Genomic DNA, 15,524 nt, shown 5'->3' with positions numbered 1-15,524 from the left:
GAAATAAATCGCATGTTTATTTTAGATCTGTGTGGCAGCAGCAATATACAGTAAATTAATCAATAAATCCACTGCTGTCTCATCTCCTCTGAGGCTGGGACTCTAAATAGTGTTCTGTGCTCGTCATGTTTTGCTCAAACTTTCGCCATGGCATTAGAACTAATATACCGTTGTCGCTTGCGAAATCAAAATGACTGCGCCGTGGTTGGAAATTTACAGATTAAGGGGCGGTAATATTATAATGAGATCCCTTTGCCACGTCACCAAGGGAGCGAAATCAGACGCGCTCGTTTTCTCAGACGATTGCTGAAAAAGGCTTACCAAAACAATGTTACTGGGTTAATCTTTGTCACGTTTCCTTGGTTGGTAGATGGACCGGGGACCTGATTATAGCACTTAAAACCTGGTCAGATTTTCATGATATGTCACCTTTAAAGAACTGGCTTTGAGACAGGACATGGTCTTTTTCAAACGTGTGACTGGTTGGGCAGTATCAAAGGATTCATCAGGTGGCAAGACAGAAAATATTCTCTTGGAAAAACGAGAAATATCAGTAGGATGGTCTGAGGTGAAATGGTAAGATGGGTAGAAGAGTAAATGAAAATGACATTTACTCACCTTCATGTTATTTCATGTATCTTCACTTGGTTCTTTTCAATACAATGACAAAAACCAACAATGAAAAAAGGGCCATGAAAGTAAGTCAGTGAGAACTGAATCACTGAATGAATCACTCTTTTCAATGATTTGCTCTCAAATCAAAGTTCAACTCAATGACTTGATCAAATCTCAGCATTTATTAAATTTAAAGCTTATAAGAAGGGAAGATTGTCAGTAAATAATCTTACATTTCTGTCTGTCATGCATTGTCAGATCATATGGCTTCAGACGTTTTGGAGTATGGCATACAAATAGTTGGACTACTTTTATGGTGTTTTTTGTTTTGTTTTATCATTTTCATATTTTCAGACATGGTGAACTTTGCACTGCCATTATATGAAAAAATATCTGTGTGAATTTATGTTTTTTCTATAGACATTTTTATTCTCATTTTAAATGTCATGAGGGTGAATAAATGGTGACAAAATGCTCATTTTGGTAGTAACTATTGCTGTTAAAGAAATTTACATTCATATTTACTGCATATTTGTCCAGTATAAAACATTCTCTAGCATCACTGGGATTGAATAATTGTTTATGAGCTTTGTTGTTTACAAAGTAGTTATAAATCTCAAAGATGGTGGATAAGATGGATATAGAGCTCTGTATTTGAACTCCTGTAAGATTTTTTTTGTTGTTGATAGTTGTTATTCATGTCATGATTTTAGCCATTATGAATTATCAATGATGTCTGAATAATGCTAGCTGCTGCTGCACTTTGCATCAGTAAAATTGAATGACATTGTTAAATCCTTCCTCATGTTCTGCTCCACCCATAGCTGGTCCTATAAGTGAACAATTAGTTTAGGAAAATTTTTCAGGTCTATGAGACAAAGAGGATTAAAAGAGAGAGAATGAATACTGTAAATGTATTAGTGTCTGTACACTCTGATTTATATTCATTTGACTTAGTGGAAGAAATAAATTATAGGCTTGTATTTGAAATGTCCTCCTTTCTCTGCCTAATAGTCTTCTGTCTCATTTCAGAGATGGATCAAATCCAGGCAATTGTACAATCACTTAAAATTCAAATCTACTTTTTTTTTGGTCTACTAATTTAAAGCTACTAAATTTGTTCTGCAGGCATATGCTAAATGTGTCATGGGAGCATAAGGACCTATCCTTCAACGCTGATGGCTATCTCACCAATCCTTCCATGGTGGTCATTGCTTTGGATCGAGAGAGACACTGGGACAAGGTAAGTCTTATAATAAGTAACAATAATAATGTTGAAACACTTCAGAGGGAACACACAGCTGGAGATACAGTCCCCCCGGTTGCAGGCCCTAAAGTTTTTTATTTCATCTTTATAGAAGTAAGTGGTTGGAAGGCATATCTCTCTATTTCTGGAACACCTATTAGAGTAACACTACAGGTAATATAACGACTCAGAAATATCAATTGACTACATTGTACTTTAGTGGCACTGGGCGGTAGAGCATAGCACTAGTAATGGCAAGATTATGGATTTGAATCCCAGGGAATACGAAAAATTTTGGGTATGCACAACTGTTTTCAACATTGATAGTAATAAATGTTTCTTGAACACCAAATTAACATGTTAGAATGTTAGAATGATCACTGTTGAAAAGTTTTTTGCTGCTTAATAAGTTTGTGAAAATAGGATTCAGAATTCTTTGAATAGAAATGTCAAAAGAACAGCATTTATTTGAAATAGAATCTTTTGAATGGTAGTGTATCACAGTCTCCACAATAATAAGAAATGTTTCTTGAACACAAAATCAGTATATTAGAATGATTTCTGAAGGATCATGTTACACTGAAGATTGGAGCTGAAAATTCAGCTTTGCCATGACAGGGTGTGTGTTTTGATCAAATAAATGCAGCCTTGGTGAGCCTTATTTCAGAGACTTGTTTCAAAAATATTGTCATTCTAATTCTTCTTTGCCTCTTATTATAAAATACTGACAGCTATTTCTCTTATATGTTGGACAGTTTCAATAACTTTTAACTTTTATTGATCGCAGATTTTCACATTAATACAACAAGAATCATAAAAGCCAGCTTCACAGGCTCCTCCAACGCTAGAGATTTATTACCATCCACACCAGGTCATGATGCAATTACACTTGGCTCTCTGAAACAGTCCTTTATTCCTCACATGGCTAACCCTCCAGCACTTTGGCCTATGTGATAGGGACATGTGTAGGCCGTCTGGCAATGTGTGAACACCACTTGACTACAAAAAGAGATTAGGGGAATAAATAGAGATCAAACTGATATCCAAATTTACATCCGGTCATCACACCCTCCTCTAGGTGGATTAGAGGATATGGATATTAGAGGATGTGTGTTGTCGTCTAAGACTGAAATAAATATTACTGCGTAAATGCGCTCAGATTCTCAGTCCTGTTAATGGCAAGTAGATGGCAACTAAATTTAAGCTAAGTAACCTCATTTTTAGAATAGGTGTATGAAACTTTTCTGTAAATTTAATTTAGATTAACTTTTCCATTTGCACCACTATTATATGTGGCATTTCAACAATCCAGTTTAACCAGCTACTGAATGTGGTGCAATTTAAATTAAATATTGAAATTAGGTAACTGTCATTCTTTTCAGCTCAAACAAGCCTCTTTCTATGAATATTAGGCTTATTACACATTGTTCCTTATTCACAAAAATCATAGCTTTTTGCACAGCTGAATTAACATTGCACTGTTAGCGGACGTACTGTATACGGGAATTTAACTCAAAAGAGATGTTTAAGTACAATTTCTATTGATCATGACAGCAGTAATTCATCAAATGACGATCAAATGATGGAGAAAACTGTTATAACTGGGCATATATCCAGCCACGAGTTGTCGACAAGTGAATATTGCGCTTTTAAAGAGCTGAATCAGGCATCTGGATCGCATTGGTGGAGTGATGCTGTGCAGTTCAGGCACAGTATGCTAGAGTCCGCTGTACTTAGTGTGACGTACAAATAGTGTTCAGCACAGATTTTGCAGGTGTGTTTGCTAATTTGCATAATTCCTTTAGTAAATTAAGCACTAAATCAATGCAGATAGTGTGTGCAAATAAACTGTGCAATTAGTGAGAGTAATTCGTACTCCTGTTAACAAGTGCAGGACAAGTAGAGTTACATGTGACGGAGCTGCAAAAAGATTTGATAGATTTCTTTTCAATTCAGTATTTAGTTTTAACTCCCTTCTTTGGCCTTCACGGCTCACCTGACCCCCCTCTGTGTGACATAACAGTTTATCTATATCTGGTCACCTTGCTTTGTAGCCCCTCTCACGCTCTCATTGACACTCTCTGCACCTCCTCACTTTCCCATGCTGTGCACACCCTGCTCATGTTGTGTGCTGAAGTCATTAGCGAGATGAATCATTGCTTCCCTATTTTAAAGTAAAAGGCGTACTGACAGCACCGAGACTGTGTTTCTCTGCTGGTACCATGATAGTATCTCCAAGACAGACAAAGCCCAAATGACGCAGATCAATCTGTGGAAAACGCTGGTTTTAAAAATGTCCTTGTACATCTGTGTCATTAGTGCACAATTTTGAAGGAAATGTAAGAACAGTGGCTTCGCTTGATGTCCAATGCAAAGCATCTGGGTCCTTAAGTGGCAGCCTGAAACAGTATGAAGCTTGTTTGTTGTCCAAAAGTAAACAAAAACAATGCCATCTTTTGAGAATTTTGCCTAATTTGCCTTGCTTCTGACAAATATGTAGTGCTTGATGGGACGCTCTGCCTTTGACGTCAACAACCAAGCATATGGGAAGTATTGTAATGCTATTTTCTACTTGTATTAAAAGGTATTTTGGAGTTTAACTACACAATTAAAAGGCTAGTTGCATTTTATATTTGCATTGAATGTTTTTTACTTCCCACTGTCCACCAGGAGTTGGAAATTGGCAAAAATATCATACTTTTTTTTGGAAAAAAGGAAGGAGCACGACCAACAATCAGTTCTTTTTCATATTGGTTTTTAAGACTATTTTGCAAGTTACTGAGCAGTAATAACTGGCAGGCCCTACAACTATAAGTAAAAAGTTCTTAAACTTAAGATACGTAAACAGAGCAGAGACGCAATGACAAGCAATAGATACATAGCAAATAAATACAATAGAACAAAGATACAAACCTTACTTTTCCCGTTCTAACAGTATTCAGGTAAGAAATATTACAGAAATTTAATAAAGTAATCAAGTTTTTTTTTGTATTTGAGTATTCGCATTCCACTCTATCTCAGAGTCAGGATTCAGTTCTCTTTCATGGTTTATTGTGCTTTTAATAAATCATTTTAATATCAACCACATCACACTCTTTTCTTTCATCCATGTTTCTTTATTGCTCTAATGTGCTCTAAGTCCTGTCAATTGAGTATATTTACATATGGTCATAAATAGCACACATTTGGTCATGATCTCTATGATTCGTTTGAAAAGTAGAACGTGGGCATCTTCACTATTCAAAATTGTCCATCCCTACTCTCTGCAACCTTTCAGAACAGACCTGCAATCTATTTTCGGTTGCGACTTGCCAGTTCAGAATCATTGCAATAGACAAAATGCTGTTGTAGTTTAAGTACATGATGACTTGGTTTAGTGTTTGGACAGACATTGGCTTTTGAAAATCTCTGTTGAAGCATCCCAGGTATGCTAGGCAGCTGTAAAACGAAATAGGCTATTCCAAATAACAGATATCTACTCCGACCGAAATCTGGTTTGCGCCTTAGAACAAGAATAGAATACCCTGCTATTACAGCCATTATATTCTGCTGAATTACTATACCTCTCACTTTCACAACACAGCCTATTTCAGGCTGAAATTGCTCACTAAAACAGGCAGAAATAACTGCTGGGCTTTGTCTGGATTCATTCTTTACACATAAAGAACTGTTTCAGAACACCCTCATTTAATGTGCAAATAAAATGTTCTTTAGTGCTCTTGTCGTCATTGCTAATGATCAGATGTGATGTGCCACCTGGCTGTCATGTTATTCACACCTGGAGTCCGGAGATTGAATCTATTTGTTCTGCTGAAGTTTATGAATGATTCTTCAATAAATCCCTGTTGCCGAGGCTTATCACGCTCACTTCCCCTCACAGCTAATACCATAACCAAACATGGATTACAATTCCCAATCCGAAAAGCCTCCGCTGCATTTGGGAAATGCTGTCAAACAGCTGCTGCACAATTAGTGGCAATACTTTCCTGTCTTTTGTCGTAAAAGGATATGCAGCGGTGGACTAATTTTTTGGCACTTTTACGTTTTTCTAAAAAACATGATGCAAAAATGGTTTGGGAATACAGATGCTAAACTATTTGCTCAAATCGAGCAGTTGGGGTCACACATTCAAGAAGTAGTCAGGTAATAACAACACCAGCTAATGGACTGCAGCTTTTAGATTTTAGGAGTATATGTTCTTCTCTCAAAATAGGGTCCCAAGGACGGACAGCAGATTTGTACTTCTTCCCCCTTTGGTATTTGGGTGTGACGCATGAATCCTTGGGAAATTTTAGCAGAGGCATTTTTTGCAACCAGCTCTCCATAGTCTCTTTTAAGCTGAGTTGAGCCAGTGGGTTGAGCTCTCTCTGAATAATAGGGCTTTTCCACAGTCTACAAACAGCTCTGTAAAGATTCCTCGTGAGCCTCTGAGCCCTGGGAGATTTACGGCTTTGTGCAACACCTTCATTACTGGAGTAGTATAAATTCTAACCATTATTACGAATTCATTCCAAGTTCAGAGGAAAAACCTAAACAATAAGAGCAATAATTGAAGAAAGCTTGAAAGATTGAAGAAGAGAATAACATAAGAAAGCTTTGGGATATTTGATTATACATCACGCTGATGTTGCGACAAACGAATAACGTATCGTATTAAACAGCGGATGAAAAATACAACATACCCCTGAGGAAGACACCATGAATTGGACTTTGGAACATTTTCCTTTATCACTCCTGTCGATTGCTTGAATGTTTGTGTGTGGTTTCGCCTCTCGAAAGGTCTTTACAAGGATGAAATAGAAACCTGAAATGACAAACATTGTGTCTTAACCCTATAAAACCAAGCAAATGTCTTCTAAATTATCAACATGATCAAACCTGGCTGAAAAACCTTCTATGCCATTTGTTGTCTGATTGATACTTTTTTAGCTAGTAAAATGTCCACTTTCTGGCCGTGTTACATGTGTACACAAAAAAAAAAAAATACGGGGCTTTGATCATAAAACTAAGCATTTAAATATAATCTTACTAAGGCATATTGTGAAAAATTATATTTATATGCATTTTATGGAAGTAGTCTGCTATACTGTTATAAATATATCACTGATTTACATCATAAGCTCAGAATTGTTTTGGCCGTATAAATATAAACAACTGTTTTGGCCTCTAAATGAAATTGAGGTGGGTTTTTTTCTCCTCTAGTAGGAGCTCCATATTTTATATCATATAAGCCGTAAAAGACTGATGTATAAAATATGATATTCAACAAAGATTTTTAAAGCGAGACACTGCAGGTGAATAGGGTAAAAAAAAATAACTACTACTTATCACCTTACTTACCCAGTTGATTGATTACATTGATAATTGCAAAAAAATGTCTAAAATGTTATGTTTAAATATTCAAATGAGGCATTATTGAATGAAATATGCACTAATTTGCATACATTTCTAGTACAAAAATCTGAACACTGGATGAAGTCAGTTTCAAAATTCTTGTTTATTTTTTTTTTACATATTACACTGAAAAAAATGTTTCATTCATCCAATTAAAAAAATTTAGGGTAATGATTCACATCTATATTTTTTAACTTGAGCCAATGAAAAATAAATAACTTGCCCTAAGTGCTACATTTTTTTAATTGGATGAATGAAATATTTTTTTCAGTGTAGAGGCAAATGTTTTTACAGAGGGAATTTTGGGTATCTCTTTTTGTCACTCCATAATTCAGAAAATACTTTGAACAGCCAGAAAACAACATATTTTCACAATTTTGGGGGAAATGTTGTATATAATCAAGCAAATTATATATGAACAAATCCCTCTGTAAAAACCTTCAGGATATAGACAGGAATAAAAATTTAAAGTTTGGTGCGTGTAAGTGCTACTGAACTGAAGTGGAGATTTATGGCTCAGTGTAGGAGAAAAAACTCATTTTGAGAAAACGGCTTTTAAAATATGTATTGTAATTGAAATCTATTGACACAAATAGATAAAAGTGCTATAAAAGAAACACTTAACAGTGTCTTTTGAATGTTTTCTTTGAAAAGCCAAAAAGCCCAAAATCTCAAAATTGACAGGTGCATGAAAAAACAGTGCTTTTGCCTGCAGTGTCTCCCCTTAAAAATATTTTCTCTAAAGTTTCAATAAACTTTTCCATTAAAAAAGGTAGATTTTTCTGACAATTAGTTCATATGTCATGCTTTACGGGGTTAATGGAAATCTAAAAATGCAGGGTTTGCTTTAGCTTTAAGGGGTAGAAAATATAAATAGCTCAGTATAAAAACAATAGAAGTCAATGAAGAACACCTTTGCTTTGTTTGCGGTTCGTAAGGTTTAATCCACATTTAAACCTCTTCTGAATCCCTCCACAGGTAGGAAGCTACGAGGGAGGGATTCTGCAGATGCGATACCCTGTATGGCCCCGTTACGGCAGCTTCCTAGAGCCCGTGTCTGACAACCGCCACCTGACTGTGGCCACGCTGGAGGAGAGGCCTTTTGTCATCGTGGAGAGTGTTGATCCTGCCACAGGCACTTGTGTGCGCAATACTGTGCCGTGTCGTCGGCAGTCCAACACGACTGAAAGGTACATCTGTGAATGTGACTTCAAAAGGTCAACATCTGTGACTTTTGTTTATGAAGGTATTCCTCAAAGGGCTTGTTTATGAGACCAGTATCTAGAAAATTTCATAAAGAGCACAGGCTCCACATTAGATCATCCTTTCTCTGCTGCACATGCAAACGTACTAATTTGATTACATTGATCCTAAAAATGAATGGTCTCTTATTAAGGGGAGCAATAAAGAGAGCCCACTGGATGGATTGTACCCACTACAGCGATAATAGGCATCCATTAATAATTATAAAATAAGCGACAGCAACCTTTTTGCTTTCTAGAATGAGTCACCGTACAAACACAAACAAGAACATCTGAAACCGAGAAAGAGTTTTACTAAACTTTAGGAAAAAACATCTAACATTCAGTTTTATATATTTGACAGCTTTTTCTGATATTAGTAAACAAGAAAAAAGCAGAGTCGCTAATTAAAAAGAAAAGTCTAATAAAACCTACACAAAATTGGCAAACATCCCCATTTAGCAATATGCTGTGAGAGTCACTTAGCATATGCAACTTGTTACAGTCCAGCAAGCTTATTACACACTTTATTGGGGTGTTGCATCTGCGAGCTTGTAGAGAGTTCAAGATGCAGCTAATTACCTTACAAGAATATTATTTAAAGGCGTAGTTCACCGAAAAGAAAGTTATTTGCATGACTTAGAAGAATCTTAATGCAGTTCTTATTCATAAACAGTTATTATGCTCCAAAAATGATGACAAAGCTTGAGAAATGGTATGATCGGATCGAGTCAATAAAAGCTCACTTAAAAGGGTAATTTATGTCATTTGTATAGATATAACTGAGTCCTGTTTGTTCATGAGAACATCACCTTAGAGCAAAAGCTTGTTAAAAAGTCTTACTCGCTATGATTTTTAGAATGTTTCTAAAAATGGAAATGAGACCCAACTTAAGCACCTTGGAGGCTCCCAAACTCGGCTACTAAATTTTAGTGCGCTTGTGAATGCCACCAGTCTCATCTTCATTTACCAGAGGGTTTAATGATTTAAACAGAAGCTGACTGGATTGAAGACCCCAAAACTATTATTAGGAATTGTTTTGCTCATTTCAGCAATTAATCCCTCAACCCTCCTTGCCCTAGGCATAAACTTGCAATTTAAAATCTGTGACTCCTTGATCACAGTAATTTGCTTTCTTCCGTTGGTGGATTTCCTAGACGTGAGCAGTAAAATAGTGTAATTCGAAAAGTTTTGTCTTTGGTTCTCTCAGGTGAATGAAAGCAGGTTCAGTGAATTGTGCAGCTCTGGAGGTAACGCATGGTGAATGAGGAGTGTGTCGTGCCCAGAGAGAGAGAGATGACAGGCTCATTATGGCTCCATGCTGAGGGGAGAGAGTGTAAATAAATCATAAAGCAGAGTAATCACCCCTTGGAGAGCGTGTGATGGCTGAGGGGGAAACAATGATCAATAACCATAATGGTGACGTTCTGCTGTGGGCCCATCACACACCTTCATGCTAATTGGCACTGGTGTTCAGGAAGTTCTGGAAAGTGTGACAACTGCTTTTAATTGGACCAGAGGTAACAATAGGCATTTCATGTGTGAGTGAATTTATGAGTCCCAATTCTTGTCAAAAATGTGTTTTACATATGTTAATTAGTCACTGGATTTGGCATAAGGTATATATGCCAAAATATGGTTGGGGAGACTAAGGTTTGTTGCCACAAACAGTTTATCTCAGTAACTTTAGGGTTTTGAGACAAAAGTTCAATTGCACAAACACAGGTTTTCTCTAGCAGTGGTTTTATATGTTGGTGTCAAACACTCTCTCTAAGCTTAAATTTCAACATTTTGTCCTAATGTGTCACTGCCATACATTAAGACAAGATTTAGCTTGTTTATCAGCAGATCACATTGTTTAATAATGCTCTTGTTTTATAGAATATATCAATTATAATTTCTGGTGGCAGTTTAATATGACCTTTTTCATTTGTTCTATTACATAAACCTTAAATATAATATACTTTTCCAGGTTTTAAGTGCTATAATCAGGTCCCCGGTGCATCTACCAACCAAGTAAACGTGAAAAAGATTAACCCAGTAACTTTGTTTTGGTAAGCCTTTTTCTGCAAGCGTCTGAGAAAACGAGCGCGTCTGATTTCGCTCCCTTGGTGATGTTGCAAAGGGATCTCATTATAATATTACCGCCCCTTAATCTGTAAGTTTCCACCCACGGCGCCGTTATTGTGTTTTCGCAAGCGACAACGGTGTAACAGTTCTAATGCCATGGCGAAAGTTTGAGCAAAACATACTAACTGTTGTGCCTTTGTCTGCACAGACGACCACAGATCGCTATTTAGATCTAAAATAAACATGTGATTTATTTCCCAGCAGTTTACCTTCACAGACATAACCGACTGTTTTTGTAACTTGTGTGTTTTTAACGTAAACTTGTGTGTGTGAATGAGAACTTAGTTTAGTACTCACATGCTGTGTGGTGGCCGATTTCTGTCTGTGTGATTCGGATGTGTGCTCTCAGAGAACCGTATATCAGAAGTTTAAACTCATATGGGTTAAACCGCATAATTTCAGCGCGATAAACATGATAATCAGAACCAAAACAGATGTTTTTAGCAGGTACAAGCTGTAATGGCACAGCTCTATTCTGGAAAAGGGGGTGGGGAGCAGCAGCTCATTTGCATTTAAAGAGACAGGCCCGAAAAACAGCATGTTTCTGCTTCCACTCAAAATAGGCATTTTCAAAATGATATAATAAATGATCTGTGGAGTATTTTGAGCTGAAACTTCACAGACAAATTCTGGGGACATCAGAGACTTATATTACATATTGTAAAAAGGGGCATAATATGTCTCCTTTAAATATAAAGTCTATATACTGTATATACACACTACTGTTTATAAGTTTGGGGTCAGTGAGATTTTTTGGTCACACTTTATTTTAAGGTACAATTCTTGCTATTAACAAAGCATTAACTATGACTTTTGCCTCAAAAAACTCCTAATTTGCTGCTTATTAATAGTTTGTAAAGTAGTTGTTAAGTTTAAGATTAGGGATGGAATATGGTCATGCAGAATTAGTTTGATGCAGAATTTTTGTTTTTGGTTAAACAGCCAGTATGTTAATAATAGGCATGCTAATAAGCAACTAGTTAATAGTGAGAATTGGTCCCTATACTAAATTGATAAAAAAATAATAATAATAATAATTTTATTTAGCAAGTAATTAACTTTTTTTCACAAAAGAATCATGAAAAAGTATCACGGTTTCTACACAAATATTAAAGCGCACAAATGTTTTTAACATTGATAATACAAAATGTTTCTTGAGCACCAAATTAGCATATTAGATTTCTGAAGGATCATGTGACACTAAAGACTGAAATAATGGTTGCTTTGCCATCACAGGAATAAATTACATTTCAAAATATACTAGTCAACATTTGGAGTGAATCAAAACCTTTCATCAAAGTTGTTCTAAAACTTAAAACCAAAATGTGTTCTCGTTTTAGGATTAACTTTTTTGATCCACTTCAAATGTTGACTACTGTATAAAAAAATAGAAAACAGTTGTTTTAAATTGTAATAAAATGTAACGAAATTACTAATAGTTTTTACTGTATTTTGGTAATAAAAGCAGCCTTGGTGAGCAAAATACACTTTTCTTACCAACCCCAAACTTCTAATCGATAGTGTAAACTAGTTCTCCACTATATGGTATATTCTTTCTAAAGTCAGCACCACCAGAGCATCCAGTGCAGTCACTGGCATTTGTAATGCCACGTAGATATCAAGGTCAGCAGACTGTGGCACTAATGTGGCGCTGTGTTTGGATATGAAATGCATTAGTCCACTACAACCAGATCGATGTGCTACACCCATTTCTGCAATAGATAGGTCAAGCCACTGTCTCATCCAGCTGCGATGGTTTCACAATATCTGACTGTACGCCAATGATAACAGAGATCCATATTACTCAATGTACTGTACTGTAATTAACTTTGTTTAATGGAGCAATAATTGATTGGCACTCATTAGGCACCAAGTGTGTTCATGTGCCTGTTTCCATTATGGCAGGAAACAGACTGCTGCTCTTTGACACCAACTTTCTCTTCATCTCTGTCCCTTGTGCTTTATGTCTGTATATGTGTTTGACTGATTAAACAGCTCATCCTCAATTCACAGCCCACTTAACCCAAAGCACCAGCACTGTTTGCAGGTGGTGAGACAGACTAGAACAGAGACAGGCTTGTTTATGTTACGTCCAGACCGCTTGCAGAGGGAGACTCTCATCTTTCCAAACACTTCATTTGTTTTTCTTTGTTATGGTTGCTGCCAGTGCCACACACCCTGCATTGCCGGCCCTCCGCCCCAAGTCCACTCCTCGTACAGCTCATTACGCTGGAGGTCTGGGGGAGGTTAGAGGTGATGTATCATTATTGCTCTCAGAGTTTCTCTGCTGAGTGCCTCCAGCATCTAACGGTTAATGGAGGCCATCGCTTTGTTTCAGGCATTTTATTGTGAATGCTCACAACCAAGACACAGTTTCTATAGATTCTGGGCTACAGGTTTTTAAATGACAGCAGTTTGCAGAAAAGAGCCATTGTTTATTTGCTTTTTGAGTCCGTATATATCTACTATTATGTATGGAAGCTTATTTCTGCCCCAGAATAAAAAAACATTTATTGTAACTGTGTCTTTTTGTCTTAGAACTGAGATTTTTTTTAAAGATGAAATCTGAATTGGAAGATATAAACTCATAATTAAGACTTTTTCTCAGAATTCTGAGATATAAACTAAGAATAGCAAGATAATAACAATTCTGTTTAGCAGTTCGAGTTTGTATCCTGCAATTCCTTTTTTTAATATTCTGAGTTTATATCTCACAATTGATTTTTTTCTCACAATTCTGAGATATAAACTAAGAATAGCAAGATATTAACTCACAGTTCTGAGTTTATATCACACATTTGTACTCAACACAACAATTGTGACGCATAAACTCAAAACTATAAGATAAGAACTTTCACATCTGAGATTATATCTCAAAGTTCCGCAAGGAAAAAATCTGAATTGCGAGATGTAAACCTAAGAATTGTGAGGAAAAAGTCACAATTACTTTTTATTTTTTTATCCTGTGGTGGAAATAAGATTACATAGATATGTGCTTAAGGATATAAGGTAAACATAATTATGTAAACTCTCAGTCAGTCAGTAAGAGAAAAGTCCTTAGATGTACAGTACTATAGATAGCATTTTATCTCTGTATATGACGTCTTCTGATGTTCTTCATATCCTCTTATGGCAGCACATATCATTTCCTCTTTCCGTATTCATGTCTGTATTATTCCAGTTATAATTAATTAGCCTTTCTGTCATAATCTTTCTTTCAGATGTGTGTCACACCATATGTTTTGCCCTAGAACCATAAGCTTTGATCCTCTTCACCAAATGTTGAATGGAAGCATGTGAGACTTAACCTTTTTAACCATGGTTCCTGATTGGGTTAAAGGAATAGTCACCTAAAACAAAGAACAAGGTTACAAGGAACATGAAAAGTTCAGGCTTCAAAAAGGATGCAAAAGCATCCTAGTAGTGACATAAAAGAGGTCCATATGACTTGTGTGCAAATTTTGAGACAATTTCTCATGTAAAGCTATCATTTGGCTTCATTTACCTTTGTTGTTTTTAAAAATCGTAATAAATGTTTTATTTTTATTTTTATTTTTTCGTATGTGCAGTATAACAGGTCACACTGAGCCTTACACCAAACTCTGCTGCAAAGGTTTCTGCATAGACATCCTAAAGAAGCTCTCACGCACCATCAAGTTTTCATACGACCTTTATCTGGTCACAAATGGGAAACATGGCAAGATGGTCCGTGGCATCTGGAATGGGATGATTGGAGAGGTATGAAATGGCACATTTTCTCTCTCTCATTTTCTCACATAAATGCACTCACACTTCAAACATGTCAACAGTTCAGAGCTCAGGGGAAATGAGCTAAATTAACATCTGAGAATATAAAAATAAAACCGTTTACAGTGTGATGCGAAAAATAAATCGGCTTCCTATGACAGTGTCAACGCGCTTTTCCTAACATTACTCACACCCTGTTTTCTTTCTGTATTTAACAGATCTCTGAAACCTCCAATTATTGCAGCTAAAGTTGTTAAGGGCATTCATGGAGCATAACTGGCTTTAAAATGCGATCTTGACACATTTCATACTGTGACCTCCTGCTGCGTGTAGTGTCACTTAATCCGGTGGTTAAGTGTCTTCCACAGCTGCTGATCACTTCATCGGTTCCCATCACCTGCATCTGCTCACACGCTGATGAGTTTAAAGATAGCAAACCCTCGCTCCACATACAAAGCTTAAATGCTTTTCACACTGCGTGAGAAATAAATCATTAACTCATATAACTCATTAACTCACTGAGATAAATACTGATTATATAATAGCTAGATAGTAATTCCGGACTGACATGAGTGTGATATAAGGAATTTTCATTTATGAGGCTGATTGCGGGTGACGGCAAAACAAATCTGTCAACACTGATTTGCAGTGCTACAAGTTGTGTGATGACAGGGATAGTGGTTCGTGTCCATTTCTATTCCTTGAAGAAATTGGAATATGGAAACCAGTGGCTATTATAGCAACAGTCTTAATTGTGATATCCACAAAAACATTCAGTACTATGTCACGTTTATAGTGGGTATTGACATGGCTGACACTGATGTTCAAGACAGATAATACAGAGGTCCTTTTCACTCTTATGAGCCAGTATACATTACATACACATATGTATTATACACTACCATTCAAATGTTTGGGGTTGGTAAGATTTTTTTTTATTATTATTATTTTTATGTTTTTGATAGAAGCCTCTTATTCTTACCAAGGCTGCATCTGTTTAATCAAATATACAGTAAAAACAGTAATATTATAAAATAAAAATACAGTAATATTATTAGTTTAAAATTAAATATTTTCTATTTGAATATATTTTAAAATGTAATATATTCTTTTCATGGCAAAGCTGAATTTCAGCAACCATTATCCCCGTC

The 15,524-nt window shown here is 36.2% G+C and overlaps 1 protein-coding gene across 1 annotated transcript in view; it reads left to right on the top strand.

Moving 5' to 3' along the window:
• grin2cb (glutamate receptor, ionotropic, N-methyl D-aspartate 2Cb) overlaps window positions 1-15,524 on the top strand; it is a 42,307-nt gene that overhangs the window by 18,737 nt on the left and 8,046 nt on the right. The window contains exons 4-6 of the mRNA XM_016504811.1: window positions 1,744-1,858; window positions 8,234-8,445; window positions 14,196-14,364. Coding sequence (XP_016360297.1) covers window positions 1,744-1,858; window positions 8,234-8,445; window positions 14,196-14,364 — 496 coding nt within the window. The remainder of the gene's footprint in view (window positions 1-1,743; window positions 1,859-8,233; window positions 8,446-14,195; window positions 14,365-15,524) is intronic.

Source organism: Sinocyclocheilus anshuiensis, unplaced genomic scaffold (genome assembly GCF_001515605.1).
Source record: "Sinocyclocheilus anshuiensis isolate Anshui unplaced genomic scaffold, SAMN03320099.WGS_v1.1 scaffold190, whole genome shotgun sequence".
NCBI lineage: Eukaryota > Metazoa > Chordata > Actinopteri > Cypriniformes > Cyprinidae > Sinocyclocheilus > Sinocyclocheilus anshuiensis.
This window is presented reverse-complemented; position numbering and strand designations above follow the sequence as displayed.